This window comes from Thamnophis sirtalis, unplaced genomic scaffold (assembly GCF_051295495.1).
Source record: "Thamnophis sirtalis isolate CommonGarterSnake01/CBP01778 unplaced genomic scaffold, rThaSir2_p1.2 scaffold_14, whole genome shotgun sequence".
Taxonomy (NCBI): Eukaryota; Metazoa; Chordata; class Lepidosauria; order Squamata; family Natricidae; genus Thamnophis; species Thamnophis sirtalis.
The window spans coordinates 46,482,700-46,495,037 of NW_028261394.1; the positions used below are offsets into that span (position 1 = coordinate 46,482,700).

The following is a 12,338-nucleotide window of genomic DNA, read 5'->3' on the forward strand; positions in this document are numbered from 1 at the left end:
GAAAAAAGAAAGGAGGGAAGGAAGGAAAAGAAAAGAAGAGAAAGAAAGAGAAGAAAGAAAGAAAGAAAGAAAGAAAGAAAGAAAGAAAAGAAAGAAAGAAAGAAAGATGCAAAATCAAGCTCTTCCTTTAAGGCAAATAAGATTCCTCGTATTCCATGAAAAACTGAAATAAAAGATGATGTTTTCCCTCCAGGGCTGTTTAATGCCAAATATTTCAGCTTCTCTTTGACCTTTAGTGACGTCAGCATTTGTGGATTTGCAGAGGGTGCAAACAAGCACATCCCCTACACGCCCCACATCCCCTCTGACCTTCCACCCACCCACGCATGTTTAAAAATCCCATGGTCTGCAACGCTTCTTACTCCTAGGAAAATATACACACACAATCGCAACCTGACACTGCAACACTCCGCACAGCTCTTTGTGACAAAGTTCCATCGGGCAGACGGAAATTATTTTTAAGCACAATGGTAGGGAGGGTGGGGGGGAAAAAACACCCCACAATCTGCCACATACCTAACTGAAGAAACAAACCTTCTGGAAACAGAGCTCTGAATAAATAAGTTGGCTTGTGTGGAAGAAAGGAACTTTTATGCCCCACAAACGCATGACTTGTTTCAATCAAGGCCCACATCTGGTTTTGAATAGTAGATCAGTGCTTACTCCTCTACTACTAGCTGGTGCCTGGCCAAAGAGGCTGGCCCGGTTTAAATAGGATTTCATTTCAGTGACTCAAATATCAACCCGTCTCATAATTCACCCTGTATTTAACGTTCTTTCTTCCACCCCGTTAACAATCTCTCAACCCTGTAGTAGCTTTGGAGAAGGCTTAGAGAGCTGCGTTTAGTCTTGAGGAGGTTCACAGCCCTTCCGCTATTATTATTTTGGGGGAAAACAGCAATTTTTGTGCTTTTGTTTTAAAAAAAAAACCAAAACACCACCCAGAAGTAAAACCTCCAGTGGCGTGGAGAAGATTGCAAATCTCCTCCAACCCATCAGAGGGGACTTTTGGAAGAAAGCATGGGATTCACGGGCCACGGAACTCATTCTGCCTGTTGTAAGCCCTTCACTTAGGGGAGGCCGCCATCAAGTTATTGGTCAGTTAGGGGAGGCCGTCATCAAGAACGAATTTGTGGTTCGTCCTTGGAGACTTTCTTGACTGACCGAGGTTTGCAGAAAGATCTAAAGCTCTCAAGAAACCTTCAGCAGGCCTACAGCGAGAGAGAGAGAGAGAGAGGGAGGGAGGGAGGGAGGGGGAGAGAGAGAGAGAGAGGGAGGGAGGGAGAGAGAAAGAGAAAGAGAAAGAAAGAAAGAGGAAGAAAGAAAGGAAAGAAAGAAAGAAAGGAAAGAAAGAAAGGAAAGAAAGAAAGAAAGAAAGAAAGAAAGAAAGAAAGAAAGAAAGAAAGAAAGAAAGAAAGAAAGAAAGAAAGGAAGGAAGGAAGGAAGAACGAAAAACAGACGAGAAGGAGCTGGTTCGGTGGATGGAATGAAAAAAAAAAGAATTGAGGTCCACTTCTGGAGATAGGAACAGACTTTGAAGAAGCCTTAAATGAAGCAGCTTCGTTTTCACACTTGCCTCAAATTATCTTCCAGTTTTGTTTTTCACAGGTAAAATTGTGCTTTCCCGCCTCCTTGGGGTGGCACATCTATTCAGGTGGCTGCAGGAGGCACGGTGGGTTCCTCGCGCGGGTTTATTCCGTCTGAGCGTCATAATTCGCCCCTCCAGCTTTCTTCAGCTCACCCTTGATGTAATCTTCATCCAATTCCTTGCGATCGCTGATCACAAACTCTTTGGCGAAATTCTGCAGGGGACAAAAAAAAATATGTAATGTTTGTTTAGCGAAGGATGGGATGGGATAGATAAATGTCCTCTGTCAGGGTTCCTAGTAAGATTCCCCCAACAGAATCAAAACTCCAAAGCGGGCATATTCCTCAAAGTAAAGGTTTATTAAGCATTGTTCTGACCGAGGCTTCCCAAGAGCATGAAGCAGATTCCTTGTCCCGACAAAAACCCCTTTCATTAATTTCCAGTGAGTTCTGCTCATTCACATCCAGCAAAGTCTTTTGAGGGAGGATTTACAGTCACAGACCTTATCTGGCTTGGGAGGATTTACAGTCACAGACCTTATCTGGCTTGGGAAGATTTACAATCACAGACCTTATTTGCCTTGGAGAGCTGCCAGGCCGATCTCTGCAAAACTTGGCAAGGAGTCCTTGGAGAGTCACGAACCAACGAAGCGAACTAACTGTCTCCTGCAAACTCCACTCCCCTTTCGCTCCTCTTTTATTTCCTCTGGGACTACTACCAGTTTGCTCAGGGACGCTTTGTGTGCACTTGATGTGCGCCGCGCACTCGTGAGCAGTTACAGCTAAAATTGCTTTGAAGCAAAACGCAAGATGGCGTTGGCGGGAGAACCGGTTTGGGGGGCACGGCAGGCCTGGGCCGCTGCTGGTTCCAGCGACCCAGGCCGCCAAGCTATTACCAGTTCAGCCGAACTGGTCCGAACCAGTAGGAACCCCCCACTGGTCGAGGAGTTTTGGGAAGTTGGAAAACCCCCTGTGATTCAACACAGGAAAAAGGTCCCAAGTTTGGAAAACTTTTCCTCTCTTTTAGCTCTTGTAGCTCAGCCAGGAAAAGAAACAGGTGTGGTCATTCCAATGGCTCACAGATGTTGAGCCCTTCTTAAGCTGAGGAGCCTCTTGAAATATACGAGAGAGCATCCTTTCTGTCCGTTTCTCGCCGAAACCACTTTCTGGATCCTCTTAAAATTCCACCCCCAAGAAGACAAATAAGGCCCTTTCTGTCTCCCCCACCCATCCACCCCCACTCGATTTGGCCATCCCATTTTGACCTTGGCGATGGCCACCTCTGTGTTCCTTCTGGAGCTTCTGAGCCCCACAAACAAATACGTCCATTTGCTTGGGGGCCAGGAAGCTGCGGGGTTGGCCTCGACGGTTCCACCACAAAACCGCGGACGACAAAATCGCGCTCGACGAAAGCGCGTACGTGACGTCATCACAGCGCGACAAAAACATCGCGCTGTGATCGAAAAATGTAAAAATAAAGCGAAAACCTTACCCTAACCCCCCCAAACCTAACCCTAAACCTAACCCTAAACCTAACCCTAAACCTAACCCTTAACCTAACCCTAAATCTAACCCTAAACCTAACCCTTAACCTAACGCTAAACCTAACGCTAACCCTTAACCTAACGCTAAACCTAACCCTAACGCTCTAAACCTAACCCTAACCCTAACCCTTAACCTAACCCTAACCCTAACCCTAACGCTTACCTTTTATGTGAATCGGCTTGCTTTAATTTTATTTTTATTTCAATTTTTAATTTTTTTCGTCGCGCTGTGATGACGTCAAATGCGCGCTTTCGGCGAGCGCGCTTTTGTGGACCGCGGTTTTGACGGGTCACGGGCCTCGACAACCTGAATGGCTCCACGCAACGGAAAAGTCTGTGTAGCAGACCAAGGAGAACCACAACATACATCTCGCCAAATGTTTGATTCAGTCTCTCGGGCAGAAGAAAGAAACTGAAGGCTACTTGTAGGTTAGTAGCCCTGCGTCCTTCAGCCTTACCATCACAGAAGCATTGGAACATCTAAATTAGCTGTTTTAATGTCTTGGTGGGGTTTCCCCCCCTCCCCTTTAGATGTTGACTTCCTCAATTTCAGTGAAAGGCCAAGAATGCAAAGCAGTTCGGAATCACTGGTGCAGATCAAATGTCTCCCGTCGAATTCTTTGGATTGCAAGCACTACAACCTCTTGTAACAGGTTACAACAGCTGGGCTTAATGGAAGTTGATGCCCAAACACTTCTAGAAGAGGATGACCGCTTTACTTCTGATGTAAGTCCAAGGTGAGGGAACTTGGCACCTTCCTTCCCAGTTGATGGACTTTGGCTCCCAACTAATGGACCCATAAGATGTAATTGTTTGTTTGTTGGGTTTACGAGACATCCTTGGTTATATCTTCAGATTTGATTTCCAAGATCCCCTTTTTAAGACACTTAGCAATAGCAGTTAGACTTATATACCGCTTCCTAGGGCTTTCAGCCCTCTCTAAGCGGTTTACAGAGTCAGCATATTGCCCCCAACAACAATCCGGGTCCTCATTTTACCCACCTTGGAAGGATGGAAGGCTGAGTCAACCTTGAGCCGGTGAGATTTGAACAGCCGAACTGCAGAACTGCAGTCAGCTGAAGTAGCCTGCAGTGCTGCATTTAACCACTGCGCCACCTCGGCACTTGGTTCGAGCACCCTCAATTACACCTTAAGTGCCTTAAAAAGGGGATCTTGGAAATCAAATCTCAAGGTGTAACCAAGGATGTCTCGTATTGTCCTGTCTCAGTAAAGGAGAATATTTGCAGCTCAGGGCTGAGATGAGGCGTTCTCAGGGCTCTCTGAGCTTGGTGGTTTTCTTGCAGACATTTCATTACCCAAACTAGGTAACGCCTTCAGTGCCAGTAAGGAGTAGGCTTTGCTATAAACTGAGAGGAAATCTCACTCCCTTCTAGCACTGATGTCGTTACCTAGTTGGGTAATGAAACAGCTGCAAGGAAACCACCAAGCTCAGAGAGCACCAAGGACTCCACGCTCCTCTCCCCCGTCCCCTTTCTCCTTCCTCTCTTCCTCCTCCTCCCCTTCCTCCTCCTCCTCCTTGCAAATTCCACTCCCTTCTAGCACTGATGACGTTGCCTAGTTGGGTAATGGAATGTCTGCAAGAAAACAACCAAGCTCAGAGAGCACAAACTCATTTCTCCTGTCTTCCTGTACAGGTTTCGAACACACACACACCCAAAACCGCCTTCTTGACGGGAGAAGAAATATTGACCCCTTTAACTTACCTGTACAACTTCCTTCACGAGGGTCTTATCGGTCCCTGTTTTAGCTCTCTGAAGGCCACTGACGTTCTCCCCTATCCAGGTGATCAGCGCAAACTTGACGCGCTTGCTCATGGTGTCCCCCGTGGTGAACCGGACGAAGCCAAACAAGCGAATGTCATCTTGGGAAATAAATAGAAATGAAGGAATGAACTGGAATGGCTGGCAAAGCCAAAATCCGACTTACCGAATTGGTCGCCAGGTTGGCAAAAATGAGTAACCTAATTCGCGTTGTCCTTCCTGCTTTCATCCAATTGCATCCAAAAGAAGTTTTCTATTGGCAAGAGTCAGGACCTCCTATGAGTTTTCTGGGGGCTGAGGATGAGATCCCATCTGCCATTCTGCTACTTATAGGCGAGGAGATTTGTAGCTCAGGGTTGAATTGTGGGCTTCTTGGTGCTCTGTGATCTTGGTGGTTTTGGCTCTTGCTGTTCTGACCGAAGCTTCCCGAGAGTCTGAAGCCAACTCCTCGTCCCGACAAAAAAAACCTTTTATTAATTTCCAGTGAATTCTGCTCTTTCCCATCCAGCAAAGTCTTTCGAGGGAGGATTTACGGTCACAGACCTTATCTGGCTTGGAGAGCTGCCAGGCTGATATCTGCAAAACTTGGCCAGGAGTCTCGGAGAGTCACGAGCTAATTAATTTCAATTTCAATTTACTTTATTTGTATGCCGCCCTTTTCCCTGAAGGGACTCAGGGCGGCTCACAGGGCGGACTAATAGCAATAGCAATAGCAGTTAGACTTATATACCGCTTCATAGGGCTTTCAGCCCTCTCTAAGCGGTTTTACAGAGTCAGCATATCGCCCCCACAGTCTGGGTCCTCATTTCACCCACCTTGGAAGGATGGAAGGCTGAGTCAACCTTGAGCCGGTGAGATTAGCAATAGCAATAGCGATAGCAGTTAGACTTATATACCGCTTCATAAGGCTTTCAGCCCTCTCTAAGCGGTTTACAGAGTCAGCATATTGCCCCCAACAACAATCTGGGTTCTCTAATGGCCTCCTGCAAACTCCACTCCCCTTTCACTCCTCTTTTATTCCCTCTGGGAGGGGCCATTCACCGTCCACCTGTGGCCTTACTCCCAAGTCGACCCCTGTTCTTTAGCTGTTCCCTTCGTCTGGCAAATCTGTACATGTGCACACTGGGAACAGGCTCCAGCTGTTCTTCTGCCTCACTGATGTCTGATTCCGAAGGCAGCTGATAACTATTGGACGGCCCATGGCCCCCTCTCTGCCTCCGACACAGAGCCCTCGTCCGAGCCTTCCCCAGACTCCAGGACTGGCCTGTGTTCCTCCCCAACCTCCTCACTGTCCGAATCTGCTGCCGGCTCCACTGGAGGGCCACAACAGTTGTTTCTACTTATACTTTTAAGACCTGTGAACATCTGGAGCTTTTACACACCACAAAATCACAATGTAAGTTAAAAAAGGAGCAGAGTTTTGATTATATGGTTACAGCCAGCAAGTTTACTTCTTTTAACTCGTTCCTCTGGACACCCCTGGCCCAAATTCTAAAGCAGGGTTTCTCAACCTTGAGAAATAACACTAAGATGTGTGGACTCCAACTCCCAGAATTTCCCAGCCAGCATTCTGGGAGTGGAAGTCCACCCCATCTTAACCCTGCCAAGTTGAGAAATTCTGCTCTAGAACATCCTCAAACCCCAAAGGACTTACGCCGAAAGCTGAAAAGGGAAGTACAGAGAAGAAGAGAGGCGTCAGACACAATTTGTGTGTGCATGTACACGGTGTGTGTTCAGGGAAACAATTAGGATCGCCAGAGCGAGGCCACAAAAAAAATAAAATAAATCAGGGACTTTCCTTTGTGCAAAATTAAGTCAGGATTCCAAGCAAACTGGAAATTGGAAGCAGCAGGGACAGCAGCAGAAGGGGAGAAAAAAGCTAATAAGATGGCATCTGTCCTGCAGCCCGAAGAAATTGATTTATTTTTTATTTTCTTTGCAAAGGAAAAAAACACAAAGGGCGGAAAAATGATTTGCAGATAGACAGGAATGGCTTGTCAAGGAGAACTTCAACCATAATCATTACCATAAGGAGGATCCCTCTTCCTCCCTCCCCCACCCATCTCCTTACTTTGCCTCATTTTTTTTCCCATGCCGGCCCTTTAAAAGGAAAACATGAAAGAGCAGAAAACACAGGGTGGCAGGAAAAAGCAGATGAAAAGCAAGACATGAACCGTTTCATGATGCTTCCTGCTGCAAGCTTTCTTCTGCGAGCTGAAAGCAAAAGAAACGGAAGAAAGGAGGGAGGGGAGGCGTGTGTCTGTGTGGGTGTTGCAATTGTGCTGATAAATAAATAAAGGGAGACTAGTATAGATCTATTTCAAGCTATTTAGCCCTCATCAGCTAGCCATACCCTTACTGGGAATCCAACCTGGGCTATATTACATTTTAGGCAGTTATATTAGCCACTAAGCTACAGGCTCTCCTCCTTTATCAGCTAAGCCAGGGAAATAGGTATGTATTGTATTTGGGCATACCAGGGGTTGTGACACAATACACACATATATATAGCCCCTTTCACAATTTCTCCTGAAAACTCTTAATGATTTTCTCTTTGGAGAATTCCGGGAGTTGAAGTCTACAAGTTTTAAAGTTGCTAAGTTTGGGGACTCCTGAATAAAAGCAAAGAAGAAGCAAATGAAAAAAAACCATGAGAGTTCCCAGAGAAATTGTTGAAAGGGGTTAATAGAGATGTCATAGAATTCTGGGAGTTGAAGGCCACAAGTCTTAAAGTTGTCAACTTTGAAGACCTCTGCTTTAATCCATGGCTGGCTGGGGAATTCTGGGAGTTGAAGTCCACACACCTTAACATGGTAAACCTTGAGAAATCCTGCTGTAGGGTTTGGGCCCGGAGGTGTCCAGAGGAAGGGACTAAAAAAAAAAAAGTCAAGAGGATGGCCACAATCACATAAACAACCCATTCATGCAGCTCTATGGCATCCACACCTCTATTAACCTAGGGACAAAATTCAGCAGGTTCTGACCAGGTTCTGGAGAACTGGTAGCGGGAACTTTGAGTAGTTCGGAGAACCAGTAGTGGAAACTTTGAGTAGTTCGGAGAACTGGTAGCGGAAATTTTGAGTAGTTCGGAGAACTGGTAGCGGAAACTTTGAGTAGTTTGGAGAACCGGTAGCGGGAAACTTTGAGTAGTTTGGAGAACGGTAGCGGAAACTTTGAGTAGTTTGGAGAACTGGTAGCGGAAACTTTGAATAGTTCGAGAACCGTAGCGGAAACTTTGAGTAGTTCGGAGAACTGGTAGTGGAAACTTTGAGTAGTTCGGAGAACCGGTAGTGGAAATTTTGAGTAGTTCAGAGAACCAGCAAATGCCACCTCTTGCTAGCGCCAGAGTGAGGAGGGAAGGGGGATTTTGCAGTATCCTTCCCCTGCCACGCCCACCAAGCCACGCCCACAGAACCGGTATTCAAAAATGGTTTGAATTTCACCACTGGATTAACCCCTTTCAACAATTTCTCCCCAAAATCCTAACGGGTTGGATTTCCTTTTCCTTTTTCCTTCGTTTGCTTTAATTCGTGCCAAAAATTGAGCAGAAATCAGAGAAGTTAAGCAAGCAAGCAAATATGCAGGTTGCAAGGATTTGCGGCCGCTTGGAAAGTGACATCACGAACGTATCAACCCCAGACCTTCGCTTGGGTGAATTAATGCTACTCTGCGCTGGTGAAGATGTGGTTTTCTTGATCTGCCTTTCTCTACCGCGCACACGAATGTTTGAACATTGGTTGGCAGCCCTCCGTCGGCCCTTCGGCTATGCCTCCGTGTTCAGACACGCTGGGTCTTGAGAGGCAGAGAGAGAGAGAATTTCTGCCACATTTTAAAGTGAAATGCGTCCTCTTCCAGCCAAAATAACACCACACCGGGCTTTTGCGTGTGTCTTATTAACGTCGCTTGCCAGAGATTGCCGATGGTTGCATTTGGGCGTGAATTAAATCAAGTTCCAAAGGTCACCATTGGCATGTGGAGCAAGAGAGAGAATTCCTGGACAACTGGCTAGAATTTGGGCTCTGTTGAAAGCAATAGAAAGTACCCCTGAATCATCTGCGTCTCCCAACAAAAGGCGTGTGAGATGGATGACATCATTACAGTTCAGGGCTTTTCAAAGGTTTTTTTGTTTTTTTAGGAAGGGGAGTGTTAAAAAACCCACATTTTGAGCTGTTTGGCCTTTCCTCCCTTCCCCTTGGCAACACGAGGAACGTGGGTTGGTGGGAGAGAGGGAAAAGAGAGAGAGAGAGAGGGAGAGAAAACTCACCTGTACATTCTCGTATAAATTCTTCGTAATCCACCCCGTTGTGGCCCGGGACGATGGTGGAGCCGTCGTACTTAAACGTCACCCTTTGGGAAAGGGGGAAGGAAGGAAGAAGAGAAAAAAGAGGGAGGAGGAGGAGAAAAGAGGGAGAAGGAGAAGAAAGGAGGAGGGGGAGGAAGAGAAGGAGAAAGAAGATGAAAAGGAGGAGGAGAAAAGAAGGAGAAGGAGAAGAAAGGAGGAGGGGGAGGAAGAGAAGGAGAAAGAAGATGAAAAGGAGGAGAAAAGAAGGAGAAGAAAATAAGAGGGGAGGAAGAGAAGGAAAAAGAAAATGGAAAAGGAGGAGGAGGATGAGAAGGAGAAGGAGGAGAAGGAGGAGGGGAAGGAGAGGAGGAGGAGGAGGAGGAGGAGGAGGAGAAGAAGAAGAAGAAGAAGAAGAAGAAGAAGAAGAAGAAGAAGAAGAAGAAGAAGAAGAATTATTATTCCGATGGTTCGTCTCTCAAGATTTCAGAAGCCTTGCACCCCCCACCCCCCCCAGCCACACCCACTCAGGTTTTTACAGAGTGAGATGGCCCACTTCCCACCTGCCTGGGGAAATGATGTCATAACCAAATGCGTTTTGCAGAAGCTCCCAGCATAAGGTGAGGTCCTCCTTTGCAAGTCAGTTTGGGCTCCGAGCAAGAGAGGAGAGCCAGCTGCCAGCACCACCAAATCTTAGCCCCCCCCCACGCATACCACCCTGAGGAGCTCACAATGAGTCCCAAGGCCCATCATCCCCTTTTGTGTTAGCTTGGGAAGAGAGGCGTGGCTCCCAATGGGTTCCAAGGCCCACCATCTTCCCCCCCCCCCTTGCACTAGCCTAGAGAGACAAGCCCTCAAAGAAAGCAGAGCAGGATCAGAAGAGGTGGGAAGATCTGGCCCTTAGGATGACCAAGAGTCGGACATGACTGAATGGAGAACAACCTCATCATCCTCATCATCAGGAAGTCAGGCGTCATGGGTTCCAATACACACCATCCCCCCTTTGTGTTAGCTTGGTAGGACAAGCAGTATGGGTTCCAATGCCCATCCTCCTCCCACCCTTGTGCTAACTGGGGAAGACAAGCATCATGGGTTCTAATGCCCATCATCCCCCCTTTGTGTTGGCTTGGCAGGACAAATAGTATGGGTTCCAACGCCCAGCATTCCCCCCTTCCCATGAGTTGTGAGCCGCCCTGAGTCCCCCCAGGGAAAAGGGCGGCCTATAAATAAATTTCAATCAATCAATCAATCAATCATCCCCCCTTTGTGCTAACTTGGCAAGTAGTATGGGTTCCAATGCCCATCCTCCTCCCCCACCCTTGTGCTAACTGGGGAAGACAAGCATCATGGGTTCTAATGCCCATCATCCCCCCCTTTGTGCTAACTTGGCAAGTAGTATGGGTTCCAATGCCCATCCTCCTCCCCCCACCCTTGTGCTAACTGGGGAAGACAAGCCTCAGGGGTTCCAATGCCCATTATCCCCCTCCTCCCTTTCTGCTAACCTGGGAAGGCAGGCAACCTTGAACCCCACCCCCCCCCCAAAAAAGGCAACGCGTTGAAAGACCCCCGAATGAAAAGCTCTCCGTCCCTTTCGCGCCCCTCCTTCCCTCCCGGCGAGAGCCTCCCTCCCCGTTTTCGGCGGGGGGGCTCCTTACCAGTTGACCCCCGTGCTGTCATCCCGCACGAGGTTATAGGCCCTCCGGCAGTCCTCTTTGTCGATCTTGGTGGCCATCGCCAGCTCCTAAGAGGCGCTCCCGGCAGGCGAGACGAGGCGGCCGCAAAGGAGAGCCAGCGAGGAGCGAAAGGGACCTCCGGCTCGTGCCCTGAAGAGAGCCGGCTGGCAGAGCATCCGAAGGACCGCAGGAGCGGAGGCTGGAGCTGAGGCTTGCGGGGGAGGCGGCCGCCCAGTCCTGCCTTCTGCTTGCTGCAGTCGGTCCCGCAGCCTCGCCAGGAAGGGGATCGGTCCGAGCGGAGCCGGCTTAACCCTTCCTCTGCCGGCTGCCCTGCTCTGCAGCGGCTTTATTGGTCCCTGATCCGAGGAGGAGGAGGAGGAGGAAGAGGAGGAAGGAGAGCAGGGCTGGCTGGGCCGTCTCCTCCCCTCTCTGCAAGCGCGTCCTCCGACGCCCCTTCTTTCCAAGACCCGGGGGGGGTGTCTTTCCACCACTCCCCTCTCGCGGTTCTTCCTCTTTTCCCCTCCTGCTTGAAAAGGCGACAACCGAAGACGGTGCAACCGAAAATGCAATTCACTGCTATTCTTCCTCTGGAATTTGGATGGCTTGGTGTGAGCCGGAGCGCTCCCCCTCCCTCCCTCCCTCCCTCCCTCCGTGTGTGTGTGTGTGTGTGTGTGTGTGTGTGTGTGCCTGCGAGCCCGAGTGGGTGGGTGGGTAACCGTGGGTGGGTGAGACCCCCGCTAGAGAGAGCTACCCATACAAGCAATAGCAATAGCAATAGCAATAGTTAGGCTTATATACCGCTTCATAGGGCTTTCAGCCCTCTCTAAGCAGTGTACAGAGTCAGCATATCGCCCCCAACAACAATCCGGGTCCTCATTTTACCCACCTCGGAAGGATGGAAGGCTGAGTCAACCCTGAGCCTGGTGGGATTTGAACAGCCAAACTGCTGAACTGCAGTGCTGCATTTTAACCACTGCGCCACCTCGGCTCTAGATGGTTAAGATGGTATGGAGGAATGGGGTTCTGTTAAGGGGGAAGGAGAGGAGGGAGCTGGATGGATGGATGGATTGCCAGCCTGCCTCCCTGCCCACCCGCCCTTTGGATGCGGCGCAGGAGTTGCCATAGCAACCTCCCCCCCCTCTCCACCCATCCCGTTTTTGCAACCCGAGCCGAGAAGAGAGGGCTTGACAAGTAAGTGGGAAGGGAGGGGGAGCTTAGCAACCGAATTAGGGCAGCGGGGCTTCAAACTCTGGGCGGCCGCTAGGTGGCAGCAGAGAGAGACCCGGAAATCTGCAGGGAAAGGTTTTTTTTAAAGCTCAAACTCAGTTACAAACCGGATTGACTTTGAAATTTGAACCCAAGCCTGAAATCTTAAGGTGTTTTTTTAAATTAATCATTAAGCAGTAAGACTCTTACTCCTTAACAATGACTGTTAAATCATTTGCCTGGCCCCGGATTCCCCCCATACCCTGAG

The 12,338-nt window shown here is 48.6% G+C and overlaps 1 protein-coding gene across 1 annotated transcript; it reads right to left on the reverse strand.

Annotated features, from left to right (window-relative positions):
• Positions 1–1,457: 1,457 nt before the first annotated feature.
• COTL1 (coactosin like F-actin binding protein 1) lies at positions 1,458–11,253 on the reverse strand. The gene is made up of 4 exons (XM_087728457.1): positions 10,847–11,253; positions 9,177–9,259; positions 4,856–5,013; positions 1,458–1,802 (listed from the first exon to the last, which is right to left on the reverse strand). The coding sequence occupies exons 1-4, from the start codon at positions 10,921–10,923 to the stop codon at positions 1,692–1,694; spliced, it is 429 nt and encodes a 142-aa protein (XP_087584583.1). The 5' UTR covers positions 10,924–11,253; the 3' UTR covers positions 1,458–1,691.
• Positions 11,254–12,338: the final 1,085 nt, after the last annotated feature.

Coding starts and splice junctions, on each gene's coding strand:
- COTL1 (XM_087728457.1), bottom strand. CDS start 10,923: ATGGCCACCAAGATCGACAAAGAGGACTGCCGGAGGGCCTATAACCTC. Junction 9,260..10,846: donor GACAGCACGGGGGTCAACTG/GTAAGGAGCCCC, acceptor CCTTTCCCAAAG/GGTGACGTTTAAGTACGACG. Junction 5,014..9,176: donor ATTTATACGAGAATGTACAG/GTGAGTTTTCTC, acceptor TTATTTCCCAAG/ATGACATTCGCTTGTTTGGC.